Source organism: Sphaeramia orbicularis, unplaced genomic scaffold, assembly GCF_902148855.1.
Source record: "Sphaeramia orbicularis unplaced genomic scaffold, fSphaOr1.1, whole genome shotgun sequence".
NCBI classification, from domain to species: Eukaryota; Metazoa; Chordata; class Actinopteri; order Kurtiformes; family Apogonidae; genus Sphaeramia; species Sphaeramia orbicularis.
Genome location: NW_021941594.1, coordinates 27,424 through 48,929, shown reverse-complemented (window position 1 = coordinate 48,929; position 21,506 = coordinate 27,424). Strand labels below are relative to the sequence as shown.

Below are 21,506 nucleotides of genomic sequence, written 5' to 3'. Positions count from 1 at the left end.
TCTTATTCTTTTTCTTCTTCTCCTCCTTCTTCTTCTCCTCCTCCTTCCTCTTTTTCTTCTTTTCCTCCTTCTCCTCCTTCTTCTTCTTCATCTTTTATACAACCGTAGGGTTTTTCTTCAGTCTTCTTCTCCTTCGCCTTCTACTTCTTAATCTTTTATACAACTATAGGGTTTTCCTTCAGTCCCTTCTTCGCGGCCTTTTTTAAAAAAAATGTTTAAGTTTATTTTACAGAAGTCGAACCGTTTTATTCCTCGTCGATAAAACCCCAGAGCAGATCTTTTGGATTTGCAGATGTTGTTGAACTCCATCCAGTCCTTGGACTCGTGGATCTGAGCAGCTGCAGGATTCACCGGCTGTAAACGCTGCTGTTGGAGACGTGAACGGAGAATCTTTCTAATAAATATGCTTTTATTGCGGCTGCGGCTCGTATATTAGTGTTTAGTGGCGGGGGCGTCCTCGCCGTCTTCACTTCCCCTCCGCTCTCACCTCTCTATTTGTCCTTTAAAGTTCAATTCACTGCGGTTTCAGCGGCTTTTTGGCGAAGCGTCACATAAAACATACAAATGTGACCAATAATTGATACTGTAAAGGCACTAAACGTGTTCCCATCCACCTGTTTTCAGATGCATTTTCAATTTAGGCCCAAAAATACAGTGTAATGATGCAAATGGAATGTTTTCTTCCACTCAACGCAGATGGAAAAGTTGTTAAAAAACACAACGGATGCGAAACATTCAACTTCAGTCAATGAGGAGACGCTTTTGTGTGGTTGGAGGTGTAACGAAATAAATCCACTTTGGATGATATTCTAAATGTATGTGTTAAATATAAACCGATCTGTGATTCATAATTATATATAACTAGTTTATATTGATTTATTTTAGAACATATGCACCTAATTAGGGTTTTGTACAACCCGCAAACTGTATTAGTTTATATAAATATAATAAAACATATATAATCTGTACACTTCACCTTGAAAATGTTAAACACTGATTCAGTTTTAGTTCAAGATTTGAAGAAAAAGACAGAGATGATGAGGAACCTGTTTTTACCTGTTTTTACCAGTGTCTCCATGGTACATCTGTGTATCTATATCATATTTATATATGATAATTCTTATATATGTATAAGATAAATATATATATCATATATATACATGTATATCATCATATATTAGAATCTTCAAATATGTTTTATGTGAATTAATCACAGAAATCCACCATCTTTTTTTTTTTTTTAATATCTTATTATTTCCTTTTTTTTTTTTTTTAAATTTGTGATACAGTTAACAAGACGTAGTGGACAGAAAACCAACAACAAATAAACAAAAGAAAAACCAAGCAAATAAACAAAACAACAACAGCAAAATAATGCCAAACAACGACAACATCATGTTACACTGAAAAAGATGGTGAATGTAAACAACAACTAAACAATATAAGTTGATTAGGGGCGATAAGGAAAAGCCAAAGGGGGGAGGGTGAATGAAAGTGTGGGGGGGGATAATTATTTTAATAATGATAATAATAACAACACAACAACAACATATAGTAATAATACCAATAGTCTAGTTTGTTAGTATTGTACAGAAATCCACTGTCAAACCCTCAGTGTGTGTTTGTCCTCAAGACCTTTATCCCTGATGGACCACATTTAGCCGCGACCCCCCCCCCCCCACACACACACACACACACACACACTCTGCCTCCAGTCATTAACACACCAAACAAATGAAAAGAGTCAGTGGCGGTGGACGTATTAGCATGAGAAACATGACAAAAGTGGCCCTCCATTGTGTTCTTATCACAGTCCCATAATGCACTGGGAGGCGGGGGATCGGCCCCGGCATTGGGACATTGGACTCTGGGCTTATCAGCGTCTGGGGGCTGTCGCTCTGAACCTTCAAAGACCACCATTGTAGTGAGATTTAGGCAGAACACAGGAGAGATTTGGGGTTTTAAGAGTCAAACAGTGGATTTGACAGTGATAGAGAGACATAGAGAATGAATGGAGGAGAGAGAGAGAGAGAGAACAGGGCGATCGATAGATAAAAACTGAAAGAGGCAGAAAAACAGGTTATGACTGAATGTATGTGTTGGTCCAAGTGTCCATATATGTGTTTATATGGAACAGAATGGGCTGGAATTATTCACCATGTGATGAATATGTTTATTATGTCACAGAAAAGTCACACTTTTCTGTCAGAGACGAAAAAATGATCCAATAATCAAACGCCTGAATCCAACGTGTCCACATACTTTTGTCCAAATCCTTTATGTCCGTCCTCCTATGTGTTTTACATAGATAGATAGATAGATAGATAGATAGATCCTCTCTCTAAACTGAACTGTTGCTGGTTCTTCGTCTTCGTTTCAGTCCATGTTTTCTTTTCTGTGGTCTGAGCCCCTGCCTTCGTCCCTAGGAAACCCCTGTTATGTGTCTCTGGACCTGCTGGTCCTGGTCTAAGCCTCAGTCCCATCCCTGTGCCTCCTCATCCTCCTCTTCCTCCCCTCCCTCCCTCCTCCTCCTCCTCCTTCTCCTTCTCTTCCTCCTTCTCCTCTTCCTCCTCCTCCTCCTCCTGCTGGTCCTGGTCTAAGCCTCAGTCCCATCCCTGTGCCTCCTCCTCCTCCTCCTCCTCCTCCTCTTCCTCTTCCTCTTCCTCCCCTCACTCCTTCCTCCTCCTCCTCCCCCTCCTCCTCCTCCTCCTCCTTCTCCTCCTCCTTCTCCTCTTCCTCCTCCTCCTCCTCCTTCTCCTCCTCCTCCTTCTCCTTCTCCTCCTCCTCCTCCTCCTCCTCCTCCTCCTTCTCCTCCTTCTCCTCCTCCTTCTCCTCTTCCTCCTCCTCCTTCCCCTCCCCCTCCTTCTCCTCCTCCTCCTCCTTCCCCTCTTCTTCCTCCTCCTTCTCCTTCTCCTCCTCCTTCTCCTCCTTCTCCTCCTTCTCCTCCTCCTTCTCCTCTTCCTCCTCCTCCTTCTCCTCCCCCTCCTTCTCCTCCTCCTTCTCCTCCTTCTCCTCCTCCTTCTCCTCTTCTTCCTCCTCCCCCTCCTTCTCCTCCTCCCCCTCCTCCTCCTCCTCCTCCGTCGGCTTATCGGTGCCATTTCCACCTGAAGCTCGTCCCGTGACTCGGTCAAGTACCCAGAATGCACCTGTCCTGCGCTCATCCCTTCGTGAGGGGCCGACTCCGCAGAGCAGGCGGATCAGCGGCGGCGGCGCTGAGTGTTTCTGAGTTTGGTTTTAACGAGTGTTCGGACTGGAGGAGCTTTAGCACCAGGGCTTTGGAGGAGGACGTGTGTTCATATTGATCCGACTGAAGGAGCTCTGACTGCAGTCCACCTCAGGGGGTTAAACACACACACACATCACACACACACACACACACATACACACACACACACACACACACACACACACACTAGTGTCCGGTGGCTTGTGTCAGATGTGCAGGAGTGTGTTTATGGCTGATCCAAACACAGACTGGTTCAGCCTCCGTCCTCACATCACACAAAAACAGGTTTGATCCCATGTTTGACTGAACACACACACTTTTATTATTTATTAAATAAACCTTTATTTAACCTGAAAAAAGACCAAACGTACAAACAGAAGACACTTTAAAGATTCACACTGAAAACAGACATAAAACAGCAAAAGCAGACATGAAACTAAAACTACAAATAAACACCATCAAACATTTAAAGGAACTGAAAGAACAGAACAGTGTTCCTTAAACAGAACAGTGTTCCTTAAACAGAACAGTGTTCCTTAAACAGAACAGTGTTCCTTAAACAGAACAGTATTCCTTAAAACAGAACAGTGTTCCTTAAACAGAACAGTGTTCCTTAAAACAGAACAGTGTTCCTTAAACAGAACAGTGTTCCTTAATCAGAACAGTGTTCCTTGAACAGAACAGTGTTCCTTAAAACAGAACAGTATTCCTTAAAACAGAACAGTGTTCCTTAAACAGAACAGTGTTCCTTAAACAGAACAGTGTTCCTTAAATCAGAACAGTGTTCCTTAAAACAGAACAGTATTCCTTAAAAACAGAACAGTGTTCCTTAAAACAGAACAGTGTTCCTTAAACAGAACAGTATTCCTTAAAAACAGAACAGTGTTCCTTAAAACAGAACAGTGTTCCTTAAACAGAACAGTGTTCCTTAAATCAGAACAGTGTTCCTTAAACAGAACAGTGTTCCTTAATAACAGAACAGTGTTCCTTAAACACAACAGTGTTCCTTAATAACAGAACAGTGTTCCTTAAACGGAACAGTGTTCCTTAAAAACAGAACAGTGTTCCTTAAACAGAACAGTGTTCCTTAAATCAGAACAGTGTTCCTTAAAACAGAACAGTGTTCCTTAAAAACAGAACAGTGTTCCTTAATCAGAACAGTGTTCCTTAAACAGAACAGTGTTCCTTAAATCAGAACAGTGTTCCTTAAAACAGAACAGTGTTCCTTAATCAGAACAGTATTCCTTAAAACAGAACAGTGTTCCTTAATCAGAACAGTGTTCCTTAAACAGAACAGTGTTCCTTAAATCAGAACAGTGTTCCTTAAATCAGAACAGTGTTCCTTAAAAACAGAACAGTGTTCCTTAAAACAGAACAGTGTTCCTTAATCAGAACAGTGTTCCTTAAACAGAACAGTGTTCCTTAAATCAGAACAGTGTTCCTTAAATCAGAACAGTGTTCCTTAAACAGAACAGTGTTCCTTAAATCAGAACAGTGTTCCTTAAAACAGAACAGTATTCCTTAAAAACAGAACAGTGTTCCTTAAAACAGAACAGTGTTCCTTAAACAGAACAGTGTTCCTTAAATCAGAACAGTGTTCCTTAAAACAGAATAGTGTTCCTTAAAAACAGAACAGTGTTCCTTAAACAGAACAGTGTTCCTTAATAACAGAACAGTGTTCCTTAAATCAGAACAGTGTTCCTTAAACAGAACAGTGTTCCTTAAAAACAGAATAGTGTTCCTTAAATCAGAACAGTGTTCCTTAAACAGAACAGTGTTCCTTAAACAGAACAGTGTTCCTTAAAACAGAACAGTGTTCCTTAAAAACAGAACAGTATTCCTTAAACAGAACAGTGTTCCTTAATAACAGAACAGTGTTCCTTAAATCAGAACAGTGTTCCTTAAACAGACCAGTGTTCCTTAAATCAGAACAGTGTTCCTTAAATCAGAACAGTGTTCCTTAAACAGAACAGTGTTCCTTAAATCAGAACAGTGTTCCTTAAAACAGAACAGTATTCCTTAAAAACAGAACAGTGTTCCTTAAAACAGAACAGTGTTCCTTAAACAGAACAGTGTTCCTTAAATCAGAACAGTGTTCCTTAAAACAGAACAGTATTCCTTAAAAACAGAACAGTGTTCCTTAAACAGAACAGTGTTCCTTAATAACAGAACAGTGTTCCTTAAACGGAACAGTGTTCCTTAATAACAGAACAGTGTTCCTTAAACGGAACAGTGTTCCTTAATAACAGAACAGTGTTCCTTAAAACAGAACAGTGTTCCTTAAAACAGAACAGTGTTCCTTAAACAGAACAGTGTTCCTTAAAACAGAACAGTGTTCCTTAAACAGAACAGTGTTCCTTAAACAGAACAGTGTTCCTTAAAACAGAACAGTGTTCCTTAAACAGAACAGTGTTCCTTAAAACAGAACAGTGTTCCTTAAACAGAACAGTGTTCCTTAAACAGGTTCTCTGATCCGTATCCATCTGCTGACACATGTTTGATCCCAGTGCACTGATAGTGAAGCTGACAGTGAATGAACATTCTGAATGATGTTGTGATGCATCAGTTATTGAATGTTTGTATCGATAAAATTCATTTGGTTCAATAGAATATATTTGTATTTACATATCCAAAGTGTTTCAGTTTATTTGGATAAAGTTTGTTTTTCTTCAGACTTCAGACTGTGGATTTGCAGATGTGTACACTGCACACACCAGTATGAGCTCCACCCATGCTCTGTGCACATGCTCCGCCCATAAATCCTGTCCTGTCTGTATGTGAATACAGACAGAAGGAGGTGACCATATGTGGTTCCTGAATGTGTACTTTTACTAGATCAGCTGTACTGAATACTGCAGTACATACCACAGATACTTCCTTCAACAGTCACATACAAATCCTACAGTACATCCCATAATACCGTACACAGGTGTGTCTTAAAGGGACAGAACCTGTTTCTGTTTTAAATCCGTTATAAATACTGTGTTTATTCTAAGGCGAGTGTTGGAACCATGTAGACAAACAACTTAGGAAACACAGATTTAGAGGGGCGCGTCCTAACTTGTCATGTGACTGTATGTGAGACACTTGTTCTGAAATTAAACTAAAGCCACGTTGTGAAAAGTCATGGTTTTATTTGATACATAAATCATCAGCTCATTGAATTCAAATGCAAATTATTTTACAGAATGAATGTGTTGAATCAGAATGAACTTCAACACTGGAGCAAGATTCAGTGAGAATCATACTGTATCCATTTATATTTATTTGTTTATTTATTTATTTATGTATTTATTTATATATGTGGTTCCTGAACGTGTACTTTTACTTGATCAGCTGTACTGAATACTGCAGTACATACCACAGATACTTCCTTCAACAGTCACATACAAATCATACAGTATATCCCATAATACCATACACAGGTGTGTCTTTTTTTTTTTTTTTTTTTTTAACTTTTTATTTAGATTTTTGCACAACACAAAACAAAACATCTGGGATAAGACACACATTAAAAAAAAAAAAAAAAAAATTTACACCACATAGTAGTATTATTGTTGCAGACACTACACTACATCTATAGATACATTGCCAAATATCAAAACATTCATATATTTGTATACATTTGCACACATCTATATAAATACAAAACACCTCATGACAGGGCTTATAAGAGGAATTTTCGTTAACAACCCAAAAAGTTTAATTATACAAATAGTCTTTGACCATGTGCCATCTCCGCTTAAAAAGATCCATTTTCATTTGTAGTGATGCAGTCATTCTTTCCATAGTGTACACTTGTTTCAGTCTTTGTTTCCATTCTATTACCGTTGGTGATTTGACACTCTTCCAATTTACTGTTACTATTTTTTTAGCAGTCAATAGTAAAATATGTAAAATATACCTCCGCTCTGCATTAAAATCATTGACTGGTATGACTCCAAGTAAATAGAACAAAACATCTGAAGGGACTTCTCTTTTTACAATTCTTTCAATTTCTTCTTTGATATTTTTCCAGTATATAAACAAGCTCGGACAGTCCCAAAATACGTGTGTATGGTCACCTGTTTTACCACAATTTCTCCAGCATAAAGCTGTAGATGGATCCTTGACAAAATAAGATATAACCAAAGGAGTATGAAAAAATCTGGTCTTGAGTTTCCAATCAAATTCCCTCCACTGCTGACTATTGATGCCTTTATGAATAATATTACATAATTTATCCCACAATTCGTCTTCTATAACAATATTTGATTCCAATTCCCATTTTTCTTTGATATCATATGTATTTTGAAAGGTGTCTGGTGAGAGTCTTTTATAGAGATGGGAGATATGTTTGCCCGCTAGAAATCCTTTTTCTGAAATTGCAATAAAATATTGTTCTATAGCATTTGGTGTTCTAATTCTCTCATTCTCTTTATGATTTATAATATAGTGTCTGATTTGTAAGTATCTATAAAAATCTTTTGTGGGGAGATCAAACTGTTCTTGAAGTTGTGAAAAGGACTCTAGGTGCGTTTCTTTAAATAGTTGATTGAGAATTTTTAAACCTTTAGTTGCCCGTCCCTTAAACCCATAATCCCCATTTGAGGGTGGAAAGTCTGGATTACCCACTATGGGCATGGCTCGAGAGATCGATCCGTTGTCTTTCAGATTTTTTTTTACCTCTGTCCAAACTTTTATTGACTGTTTTACCCATTCATTTCCAATCTTTAATTTATTGACATGTTTTGGATCCATAAAAGGTAAAACTGATAACGGAACACCTTTAACTTCAGCCTGTTCTATTTGAGCCCACTTTGTCTGCCACAGGTGTGTCTTAAATGGACAGAACCAGAAGTGTGTGTGTGTATGTGTGTGTGTATATACATATATATATATATATATATATATATATATATATATATATATATATATATATATATATATATGTGTGTGTGTGTGTGTGTGTGTGTGTGTGTGTGTGTGTGTATGTATGTATGTATGTATATATTAGCGCTGGGCAAGTTATTCATTAAATAACACCGACCATTTTTTTTAATCTCACGTCAGTGCCATTTTATTCTAACTCCTCTTCTTCTGCCTCTGCTTGTGTGTGTGTAGCGATTAGCTCAGCAGATAGACAACAGGTTTACCAAGAAAAGCCTGACGCTGAAAGCTTCTGTCCAAATCTTTCACTGTAGACTCACTGTAAAACTGCAACATACAAACAAAATATGTCTGAGTTATGTTCATTGCCTTAGTACACTTACATGGCATTATACATTTAAATGAATGGGAAAAAGATTGCTAGCTCAGTGCTAACTTGAATGGGAAAAGCCATAGACACGGTAACGATTAGCATTTACAGATTAGATTTACAACGTCTTTTTATCAAACAACAAAGGTTCACGTCAGACATATTTTATACTATTCATTCTGACAATAACTGAACATAAAATACTCACAGGCAAACGTTTTTGGGGCCATACAAACAGAGTGAAAGAAACGTGTCTGTTAGTTCCTTCTTTTGTCCGAACTGACTACGGGAACTTCAAGGACAAAACATACATTAGTGCAATTTATTTCAACCACTAGAGGGCCCCCTTTGTTTAGTTTGAACAACTGAACATCACATATTATTGGGCTTATTAGTATTAGTACTGATTAATGGGCTTAAGACTCCTGTCAGTCACTCACAAGTGGAAATAAACTGGTGTGGACATAAACATGGAGAAAAGTAGCGGCCTGTTCCATGGACATTTTCATTTTAAATGTCTTCAGATGGTGGGGGTGAGAAGGACACAGTTGCTTGTAAGCACTGCAATGTGGAATTATTTTTATCACCAGAGTACTTCAAGTCTGAAATATCACTGAAAGGCAATACACACTGTTGATGCTGACCCCCCCCCCCCCCCCCAATATAACTATGCGATTAATCATGATTAATCACAGAAATCCATGTGATTAATTGCAATTAAAAAATGTAATGGCTGCCCAGCACTAACACACACACACACACACACACACACATATATATATATATATATATATATATATATATATATATATATATATATATATATATATATATATATATATATACATATATATGTACATACACACACACAGGGTGGGGAAGCAAAATGTACAATATTTTGAGGCAGGGATTGAAAGACAGTGTATGACCAATTAGTTTATTGAAAGTCACGAGAATTTATTTGCCACAAGAAAATTGACATAATAGAAAATGTTTTTATTCTATGTGTCCTCCTTCTTTCTCAATAACTGCCTTCACACACTTCCTGAAACTTGCGCAAGTGTTCCTCAAATATTCGAGTGACAACTTCTCCCATTCTTCTTTAATAGTATCTTCCAGACTTTGTCGTAATAGTTTTGCTCATAGTCATTCTCTTCTTTCCATTATAAACAGTCTTTATGGACACTCCAACTATTTTTGAAATCTCCTTTGGTGTGACGAGTGCATTCAGCAAATCACACACTCTTTGACGTTTGCTTTCCTGATTACTCATATGGGCAAAAGTTTCTGAAAAGGTATGGATAATAGTGTTAGGTATGATTATGACATCAATATATGTTTGGTTTCAAAACAATTGACGTAGTGCCTGCTGAGAAAAAACAACTAAATGTTCATTGTAAATTTTGCTTCCCCACCCTGTATATATATATATATATATATATATATATATATATATATATATATATAAAATCATCTGTTCATATATAAAAGTGTAAATAATGTAAATATTAACAGATAAGCGTCCAGTCTGTTTGAGTGCAGATGATGAGGGTTTGTTTAGACGAATAAATCACATCTATCAGAGTTGACACACGCACACACACACACACACACATACACACACACACACACACACTCAGTGCTGAAGGGTTCATATTGGTCTGTTCATTCTTCATCCTCTGAGCTGTTGACAAGGAAAGTGTTTTTGGTGTGTGTGTGTGTGTGTGTGTGTGTGTGTGTGTGTGTGTGTGTGTTCACACCACTCTACTGCCAACACAGATCTGTCCCTTTCATCTGACTGATAACACACTCATCCTGTCGACTGGACACACACACTTTTACTGCATGCGCAATTACTGCACACAAACACACACTTTAACACACACGCACACACACACACACACACGGAACAGCTGAACATCACATTAACGTCTGTTCATGAACAGACTGTTTTTAAAGTAGATTCAGACGATTTTAGTTAAAAATAACAAAAATAACAGGATGAAACTGTTTGAACAAGTCAACAGGGTGTGTGTGTGTGTGTGTGTGTGCATGTTATTTGTGTTAAACATGCAGATATTCATGGCCTGTAGAGGTCAAAGGTCACCGTATGTGTGACCTTATAGAAAACACTTTGACTTCAGTTTTTTAAATGTAACAGAAAACTGTCCATAATTTTTAGACATTTGACTGATTTGATCTGATCTTTCATCGGTTTCGTTTTTATCATCTTTTATCCTGTTTTTTTTTCTGTTTAAACCATGTCTTAGTTTGTTTTTACTCTGTTTTAGTCCAGTTTAACTGTCTTTAATTTGACTTCAGTCCTGTTTAAGTTGGGTTTTAATATCTTTTAGTGTACTTTCATTATCTTTTGTCCTGGTTTTACCCACATTTATTCTGTTCAAACCATCCTCCACTTTAGTTTTTAGTCTGTGTTAGTCCAGTTTAACCATATTTAAGTCTGATTTAACCAGTAAATGGTTTGGTTTTACAAACTTTTACACTTCTTTTACTAGATTTTAATCTGTTTTAATAACTTTTATACTGTTTTTACCACGTGTTCTATTCAAACTATGTCTTGTGTTAATTTTACTTTAGTTTAATCGTCCTTTAGTTTGATTTTACCGTCGTCTTTACTGTTTCTAAAGATCGGTTTGATCCTTTATTCAGTTACGGGTCCAGTCTGTGGATCCGCAGGGTTGGTTCGTTGGTGGTTTCGGTGGTTTTGGTGGTTCTTAGTGTGTTCTGGTACCAGACTGACCCCTGCTGGTCACAGGTGGAACAGTAATACTACATGGAACTCATTTAAAGGGTGATGCATGTGAAGTTCAGCAGATAAGTCCACCTCAGACAGGTGAGAAAAAGAAACACAGACGCACATAAACCATATATGATACACTATATATAAGCAGAAAGGACGGTATGTATAAAGTTAAAATCACAGCTGAACTAAAACGTTCCGAACCAGGCTAAGTGTTTGTTTTATGTTCAGACAGACTCTTTTTTTTTTATCTTTATTTCAAAGATTACAGTTAACAAAGATCAAACATGCAATCGACAAGGCCACAAGAACATACAACAATCTGAACATACAAACAAAAAACAAACAAAAACAAAGGGATTCTTAGACATTAGTTCTGTTTAAAAAGTGTTTCATATATTTTGTTCGTCTATAACTTTAATTCTGCAGATGCACTGGTGAAATCAGACTTAAATATGGTAAAATTGGACAAAAACAGAGTAAAAACTAAAGTGGAAGATATTAAAACCCAACTAAAACAAGACTAAAGTCAAATTAAAGACAGTTAAACTGAACTAAAGCAGAGAAAAAACAAACTAAGACATGATTTAAAAAGGAAAAAAAACAGGATAAAAGATGACAAAAACTTAACGGACTGAACAGACGACCCTGTCCATGTGTGATGTCATCGTTCGTATCCTGTTCAGTCGTTTATTTTCCACTTTCCCAGACCTTCAAGTTTATAAACCTCACATTTCCGGAGGCGTCGTTCGCACTTTGAGGACGAACTGAAGTTTCTCTGCAGGTTTTTGACACCGGAGTCGTCGTCGTCGTCGTCGTCGGTGGTTTCTCGTCGTTCCTCGGCCGACGCCCCGTGAATCATTAACAGCGCTGTAATTACGCACTATCAAACTTGGAATATTACCCCACTTAGCTAATGTTTAATGCTGTAATTAATTCTGAACCCTGCGAGCCAACATCAATTTATTTGATTAGTACTTTGCAAAGTCACACGGAGGTTTTTTACTGTTTTTCAGCAGCGCCTTTTAAAACGGTTCCATTTTAATTAAAGTCTGATCCACAGGCTGAGAAGCTGATTAATGGGATTCCGACGCTTCACTTTTCGGCTGTTTCTTCGTGCTTTGTTTGTCAGGATTTATTTGTTTCCTTTATTCGTAACAGAAACAACAGACTTCTTATTTCACGAAGGCTGAACAGCAGATCTGTTCAACTGTCGGTGCAGTTTTTCCTCAGTGTTTGTGCATCTGGAAAAGTTCCTGAACGCAGTCAGACCTGAATCGAACAGGTCTGAGGGTCCAGGTGTCGCCGTCAAATTAGGTTTAGACTGAAAACATGTGCATTTAACCCCCTGGTGTCCATTTATACACACTTTACACTTCCTGTTTTTAAAGCTCACATTATTTTAATTCAACAGTTCATTTGTGTTTGATTGTTTAAATTCTGATCCATCCACTAAATCCATCCCATAATAAACAGTGTTAAATTCCTACGTGAATACCCTTCGACCAAATGAGTACAAAATACACACTGACACATTTAACATTTGACCTTTGACCTGGAACCAACAATAATCATAATATGAGCCAGTGTTGGAGTTAATCACTGACATAAGACAGGAGGAACGAATAAAAATAATAATAACAATAGAATTTATATGTAGAATATTTCTTAAAAATTGTGTGTTTTGCATTGAAAAATATGTTGGGCTTCATTTGTTTACATTAAAAACATGGTGTTTAAATTCTAATTCATGACTGTGACATGTTGATGATGGTATTTAAATAGCAAAACATATAGAAAAGTATTGAAGTATTAACATGAACTTTATTAACGTTTATAAACTGCAGACATGCAGAAGCAGAAACTAACACTTGATCCTCATGATTATATTCATTATTGATCAGATTGATGACACTTTCCACACCTGGAATCCAAACCTTGGCCTTTGTTTTCTCATTTTCCAGTCTAATATAATTTTTTTACCAGACATATTTGACTCTTTAATAAGTGGAGACCCAATAAAAAAACTCTCTGGGTCCCATTTGGACCCTGAGCCATAGTTTTGGAACCGTATCCTGTAAGAGCAGGTTTTTAATCCAGGTCTTCTGGATCCTGGTCTACGCTGACTTCACCCTAAACCTGCTGGATGTGGTTGAGGTTGCTGTCCATATATGGTCATGTGACACGTATGTCACTGTACGACCTCTGACCCCGTCGGCAAGGTCAGCGTCCACTTCCTGTCGACCTCTGACCCTGTCATCATATTTTTCCTGTCGACCTCTGACCCCGTCGTCGTCTTCTTCCTGTCAACCTCTGACCCTGTCGTCGTCTGTTTCCTATTGACCTCTGACCCTGTCATTGTCCACTTCCTGTTGACCTCTGACCCCGTCGTTGTCTGCTTCCTGTCGACCTCTGACCCCGTCGTCGTCTTCCTCCTGTCGACCTTTGACCCCATCGGTGTTCACTTCCTGTCAACCTCTGACCCTGTCATCGTCCACTTCCTGTTGACCTCTGACCCCATCGTTGTCTTCTTCCTGTCGACCTCTGACCCCGTCGTCGTCTTCTTCCTGTAGAGCTGTGACTCTGTTGGCGTCTTCTTCCTGTCAACCTCTGACCCCGTCGTCGTCTGTTTCCTATTGACCTCTGACCCTGTCATTGTCCACTTCCTGTCGACCTCTGACCCGTCGTTGTCTGCTTCCTGTCGACCTCTGACCCCATTGGCATCTTCTTCCTGTTGACCTCTGACCCCGTCGTTGTCTGCTTCCTGTCGACCTCTGACCCCGTCGTCGTCTTCCCCCGTCGACCTTTGACCCCATCGGTGTTCACTTCCTGTCAACCTCTGACCCTGTCATCGTCCACTTCCTGTTGACCTCTGACTCTGTCGTTGTCTGCTTCCTGTCGACCTCTGACCCCGTCATCGTCTGTTTCCTGTTGACCTCTGACCCCATCGTTGTCTCCTTCCTGTCGACCTCAGACCCCGTCGTTGTCTGCTTCCTGTTGAACTCTGACCCTGTCGTCATCTGGTTCCTGTTGACCTCTGACCCCATCAGCGTCTTCTTCCTGACGACCTTTGACCCCATCATTGTTTTCTTCCTGTCAACCTTTGACCCCGTTGGCATCCCCTTCCTGTCAACCTCTGACCCGTCGTCATCTTCTTCCTGTCGACCTCTGACCCCGTCGTCATCTTCTTCCTGTCGACCTCTGACCCCATCGTCATCTGCTTCCTGTCGACCTCTGACCCCGTCGTCGTCTGCTTCCTGTCGACCTCTGACCCCGTCGTCGTCTGCTTCCTGTCACCCTCTCAGTGAAAGCATGTGCCGCCGTCGCTGCTGTTTGTCTGTTTGCAGCTTTCAGATAAAACTTATTAAAACACAGCGGACGCGTTATCTGCGCCGCTCGTCCTCCGAGACAAGGACATCGAGTGACAAGAGGAAATAAGAATGACGGCGATAGCGGCGGACGTTTCCACAGCGTTTGCATCTTATCGGCGCCTGGTTCATATTTAAAGCTGCTGTCGGATGTAATTAATGTGGAGAATTTAACCTTTAGTTGAAACGGGACGAACACAAATGTCTGATGAATACGACCGTCGGACTCAGATCATTAACCCTTGAACATGTTCAGCTGTTTTTCAGACATTTTATTTAGACTTTTTCACTTTATCTGAAACAGAAGTGGAGGTTTAATGAGTCAGCTGAAGCAGATGTTGGGTTTTCTGTCGTTTTTTTTTTTTGTTTTGTTTGTTTTTTCCTTTTTCTTCCATTAAACCTCAGATCTACACTGTAAAAAATCTGGAAAAAACCAAATGTATTTTTCTCATTTCTAGTCCAAATATCTCATCACTCTTAAAATCAGACAGAATCACCTACAGAGGAACTTTTCAGTGAGATATAAGAACTGTTTTATAGACAATAGATCTGGAAAATCTGATTTTAATAAATCTGACCAAGATCATTTTAACTTGTTCCATTGGCAGATTTTTTTTTCTTCCATAATTTGACTTAACCGCATCGGGATAGGCTGTCCCATAGTAGAAAAGCAGACTGTCACAGACGGGTGGGGAGCAGAGGTTGCGCTAGACATTTTTATAGTCCGTCATTTTGACGGACAGAGTCGTAAAAATTCTGTCATAACATATTATTATCCGTCATTTCAAATCTTTATTTTTTAATGATAATGAGATATATTTAGTAGTATTTAATGTTCAAAAACATCTCAGTGACGCAGCAGCTGTAGTTGCTGCCGGCTGATAAACCAACGCAATATCACGACTCGCATAATTATTTACGCCACTTCTAATTGGTGTGTTATCTGTAGACATTCTAAACTTTCCTTGTGTTTACGCGGTGTCAATACTGAGGGTCAGGGTTCAGGTTCTGTGAACCACAGATCTGGACACAAACTGACGTGCCATAACACATGAAAGGTAGAAAATGCGTACATACAACGCATCAAATGCCGTAAGAACTGGCGTATAACTTGCTTGTCCGTCATCCTTCACCAAATCCGTCCCTCTTTTTTCACTGTGTTTATCAGTGCCATCACATTTACTGGGCTTTAAAAGAACTAAGGAGACTCAGCTGTCTGCACAGTTTGTGCTAGCAAAGTAGCATCTAATTTTAGCTAAAGTTAGCTTAACAACAATTACCCTCAGTATTTTAATCTGTCAAAATGACGGACGGCGTTCAGAATTTTCCGTCATTTAAAAAAAAAAAATCTGTCAGTGGTGGAATATTTCTGGTTAACGCGACCTCTGTATGGTAGATGTCCAGTTCTTACAGATCTGAAGTGTGCACTGCACAGACCAGCATTCTGAAGTTCCTCCTTAGACCAGTTCTCGCGTCTTAATGCCTGCAACCATAATTTTCACCGATTTTTCTGGAAGGGATGTTTGCCAGCAGGAATTCTGTAGAAGTTTAAATCCTTCTGTGTGTTCTTTCTGTTCTGACAACCCACAGCACAGTAAGACAACGGCGTTATTCACACTTACAGTCAGTGCTTTGCTACAAACTTGGCGTACTTTCTGCCTCCAAGGTGCACGAGCAGCATACGTCCTACGTCATCATGAAACTGATCTATTTGTAGCAGGTTCAGGTTCTGTTGTTAGCGTCAGTACCAGGTGAATAAAAACACTGGGTCCATGTGCTGAGAATCCTGTAGAGGCGTTAAACATCTGCAGTTCACCTTCTGATGTGAACAAAGGGCCAGCGTGTCATTACCCAGAGGCCCCAGCGCTAAGGGCCGGCGTGTCGTTACCCAGAGGCCTCAGCGTTAAGGGCCGGCGTGTGGTTACCCAGAGGCCTCAGCGCTAAGGGCCGGCGTGTTGTTACCCAGAGGCCTCAGCGCTAACTGTCCAAGACTCCATTTACATGTTTTCATTTGCACAACAGAAACTAATGAGAACCAGCGCATAAAATGTTTGTAAAACAGGTCTGTGACGGTAAAAGTTTGGCGGCCACCGGTCGATGGCGTCCTGGATATTTCCCAGAATGCCGTATGATAATGCCCTTAAAGTGTGTGAACGCCTCCGCCTCGCTGCCGCCGCCGTGTAATTAGCTTCACCGGTGACTTTATGTAAAATAGTTCTGCCAAGTTTTAATTGATTAAAAGTCAGCGTGTTATTCCGACGAAGAACAATGTAGATCCAATTAGCGCTGTAACGTGTAAACATGAACACTAACTCCCATGGTGCACTGGGGTCTGCGCGGCAGCAGAGTGTGTGTGTGTGATGCGCCCATCAGTCTGGTTTCTTAATCATCACTTTCTGCTCCAGATGAGACTTTATGAGGGGACTAAATTGCCTTAAAGGGATTTCTTATTAAAGGGATTACACCCATGTAATCCCCTTTGTCCCAGTGGACCCCCAAAAACCTGCACACACACACACACACACACACACACATACACACACACACACTAAACCTCACAATGCACAAATTAGCGACTGGGAATAAATGTGCACAGTATTTCTGAGGCGCTAGAGAACATAAACACATTAAAGAGTTTCACGACGGCGTTGAAAATCGCATCCTTAACATGAGCGTGTTCGTGATTCAGACGCGTCGACACGAATCCGTTTATGCATGTGATGAGTTTGTTTTTGCGGCCGTCAAGTAAAAGCTTGTGTGTGTATTTGCAACACGACCGTTTCCCTCGTCTCATCCCCCAATTAACGAAGACAAATCCGCTTCTGTCGGCGCTAATGAGAGTCTTTAAGGTGAAGGGAGTCGGTATGTGTTTAATAAAAAGAAGATTATTTATTCCAATTCCACCAGAAAAGAAAAGAGCGAGAGCTGATTTACCACGGATGAAGATGAAGAGGAGGAGGTGAAAGAGAAAGAGGAAGAAGAGAAGGAGGAAGAGGAGGAGGAAGAACAGGAAAAGAACAAAGAGGAGGAGGAGAAAGAGGAAGAAGAGAAGGAGGTAGAGGAGGAGGAAGAACAGGAAAAGAACAAAGAGGAGGAGGAGAAAGGAAGAAGAGGATGAAGATGAAGAGGAGGAGGAAGAGGAGGAAGATGAAGAAGAGGAAGAAGATGAAGAGCAGGAAAAGAGGAAAAGAACGAAGAGGAGGAGGTAGAGAAAGAGGAAGAAGAGGACGAAGATGAAGAAGAGGAGGAGGAGGAGGAAGATGAAGAAGAGGAGGAGGTGAATAGAGGAGTACCAGCTGAAACCACAGTCAGACCTCAGTGGATTGAATTTATCCGTCGTCCTTTTGATCCAAATTCAAATGTCCGAATAAAATCCAGATAAAACTTTATGAAATTTTCCAAACGTGTTTTACTTTAATCCAACTTTTTAAATGTGATTACGTTTTTGCCATCAAACCAGTGGTCATAAATAAACTGGTGTATCAGCTGTTCTTCAGCTGTTGTTTTTTATCCTAACTTTAGTTTTTACTTTATTTTAACGCAGTGCAACTATAGGAACTATCGAACAAATGTTGTAGAAACATCATGTTCATGTTTTTATTCTTTAAATCTCATGTTCTATTTTATTTAAGCAGCACTGGAAGTGAAGATGGTACCACGAAGTAATAATGGGTGGGTCGGTTGGTTGTTTAGTTGCTTGGTTTGGTTGTATGGGGGTTTGGTTGGTTGGTTGGTTGGTTGGTTGTTTGGTTGGGTGGTTGGTTGTTTGGTTTGGTTGCTTGGTTTGGTTGCTTGGGGGTTTGGTTGGTTGGTTGGTCGGTTGATTGGTTAGTCTGTTAGTTGGTTGTTTGGTTGGTTTTAGCCCCTCCCACAGGCAGGACCGTTTGTTCATTTCCGTTCTTCGTTGAGTCTCAGTTGTCTTTAACTTCTTGTTTCATCTCTGTATGAATTTGTTCTCATTCAGTGTTAAAATATTAAAATTAAAAGATTTTTAAACACTTGAAATATGAATTTACAGACAGATATGAATTTACAGAGTTTGGCACAAAAGGAGAAAGAAATAACAGCAAAATAAACAGAAACAAATAGAAATGAACGTCGACATCTGCCTCATTATAAGTAAAACCTTCTTCATCTCTGAGAAATAACAGTAGTTAAACCTGTTTCTGGAGACGTTAGATCCAGGTCTAGACTTAGTCCTGGATCAACGTCAGACTCGGTTCAGAACTAGGACTGTTTATTCTGTTAAAGTGGTTTAAAGGTGGTTTTAGTCCAGGACCAGGACTTGTCTTTGTCCACCCACATCCTCAGACCTGCTGATCTACCTCTTGTGTGGAGGTCCATCCACCTTAAACCAGACCCAGACCCCTCAGGTGGACCACACTGACCCTTTGGTGTGTCTTTTTCTGGGTGCAGGTGGAGCTAACGGGCAGCAGCGTCTTCGACTACATCCACCCTGGAGACCACGTGGAGATGGCGGAGCAGCTGGGGATGAAGCTTCCACCGGGTCGAGGGATGTCACTGTCACAGGGAACCGTCAACGAGGACGGGGCGTCGTCGGCCTCGTCGTCCTCGCACTCGGAAACGCCCGAACCAGGTAGGACCTACGACCAACACCAGAAAGGACGCAGGATATAGGGGCGCGTCTGCTGATTTATGTCGACCAATCGGTGCCTCCAGAGCTTTTGGAGGCGTGGTTTGTTGAGTTTTAAATATGATCACGTCTGGAATCCAGATCAGAAGAACCTGGTCTGGTCTCAAAGTGGTTCCATCAGACTTAGGTTCAACCTCCAGATGCTGGTTGGAAAACATTGTATTAATTCTATGTTTATTTCAGTTGAAGGGTTGTATTATTATGGGATGTTCTCCTGGTGAAACCCTGTGTGGATGTTTCAGGTTCTGTTTGGTCGATAGATCGAATACTTCGTTCATCTCATTCAGTGGATTTAGTGAGTTTTGGTTGGTTGGTTGGTCGTCCATCCTCCTGGTGGGTGGGTCGTCCTCCTGGTGGAGGGGCCGTCCTCCTGGTGGGTGGGCCTTCCTCCTGGTCCATCCTCCTGATGGAGGGGCGTCTTCCTGGCAGATAGACCTTCCTCCTGGTGGGTGGGCCATCCTCCTGGTGGAGGGGCCGCCCTCCTGCTCCGTCGTCTTGGTAGATGGGCTGTCCTCATGGTCTGTCCCCCTGATCCATCTTCCTGGTCCGTCCTTCTGGTGAATGGGCCATCGTCCTGGTCCGTCCTCCTGGTCCGTCCTCCTGGTCCGTCCTCCTGGTGGATGGGCTGTCCTCCTGGTCCGTCCTCCTGGTCCGTCCTCCTGTTGGTCAGGCCGTTGGATGGGCCGTCCTCCTGGGGGATGGTCCGTCCTCCTGTTGGACAGGCCGTTGGATGGGCCGTCCTCCTGGGGGATGGTCCGTCCTCCTGTTGGACAGGCCGTTGGATGGGCCGTCCTCCTGGTAGATGGGCTGTCCTCCTGGTCAGTCCTCCTGGTCCGTCCTCCTGGTGGACGGCCCGTCCTCCCCTCTATCGTCTGCTTTCACCACATGTTTCAGACTCTTTCACTGAGCCTCTTTCTGTCTCTCACGCCGATGATAATTTAAGTATTAGGGGAAAATCCATTTATAAATTAAACAAAATGACTTGATATCCATCGAGTCCCTTAGTTCATCAGCCTGTTCAAACAAGAAGCAGAAGATTGGCTTCACGGAGGCCGAGGTCTGTGGAGACGACAGCGTAATTAGATCTGCAGCGGATTTACTCTGGGCTGATTGGTGATGGGTGTGGAGAGGAGGGGGAGGGAGGAGGAAGGGGGAGGAGGGCGGGGGGGGCAGGAGGAGTAGGAGTAGGGGGGGGATTAATAGGAGCCCCCCCCTCTTCATTTGCCTTTTTTGTTCTTTTTTCTTTTCTTTGGTTAAATCTCTCACTGGAGACTGAAGTCGAGGACATATTTGTGGTCGTCAAAGTCAATTTGTCTGATGGGAAAGAAAAGAAAAGGTGTGGACGATGTTTCCCAGCGTTCATTTACTCTGAAGACTGTGAGATAGAAGGAGTTTAAGGAGGAACGGAGGAGGAGGAGGAGGAGGGTTGATTCAGCGTCCACAGTTAATTTGAGCAGAGACAGAAGAGGCAGAGCGTGAGGACAAAGGTGTTGGAGTCCTCTGTGTTCATGAGTCTGCAGAGAGAAGGAGATAAAAAGGAGGAGAAGAAGAAGAGGAAGACGACGGGGGATGTAGGGACGAGTGTGGACGAGTGTGGACAAGCCCCGGTGCTTTAGTCATGTTAATTTACCACAGAAGAAGAAGAGGAAGGGGAGGGGAGGGGGACACATGTATGAATGTGAAGGACTGATCCCACTGATAATGGGACACATGGGGTGGGGGGGGGTGGGGGGTGAATATGAATATGTACGAGTGTTTCTGATGAAGAACACGAGCAGACAATGAACAGCAGCGACAAAACACTGGACAGTTACACCTTCACTGATCCGGAAGAACAGAAGGAGTTTATACAGAAAAAAAGAAACATCTGACTGAAGGGAAATGAGTCCATATGTGACCTGGATCTGATCTGTTCCAGACAGTCTGAACAGCACCAATCTGACCCAGACCACTTTCATATGTGGTCCTAAATCTGACCCAGACCACTTTCATATGTGGTCCTAAATCTGACCCAGACCACTTTCATATGTGGTCCTAAATCTGACCTGGACCACTTTCATATGTGGTCCTAAATCTGGCACAGACCACTTTCATATGTGGTCCTAAATCTGACCTGGACCACTTTTATATGTGGTCCTAAATCTGACCCAGACCACTTTCATATGTGGTCCTAAATCTGACCTGGACCACTTTCATATGTGGTCCTAAATCTGACCTGGACCACTTTCATATGTGATCCTAAATCTGACTCAGACCAC

General features: G+C 41.1%; 1 protein-coding gene across 1 annotated transcript in view; it reads left to right on the top strand.

The window, feature by feature from the left end:
- LOC115416340 (neuronal PAS domain-containing protein 3-like) overlaps positions 1-21,506 on the top strand; it is a gene marked incomplete at its 3' end in the record, with an annotated part of 76,770 nt that overhangs the window by 31,457 nt on the left and 23,807 nt on the right. Inside the window, 1 exon segment of the mRNA XM_030130089.1 lies at positions 19,011-19,191. Within this exon segment, the coding sequence (XP_029985949.1) occupies positions 19,011-19,191 (181 nt within the window).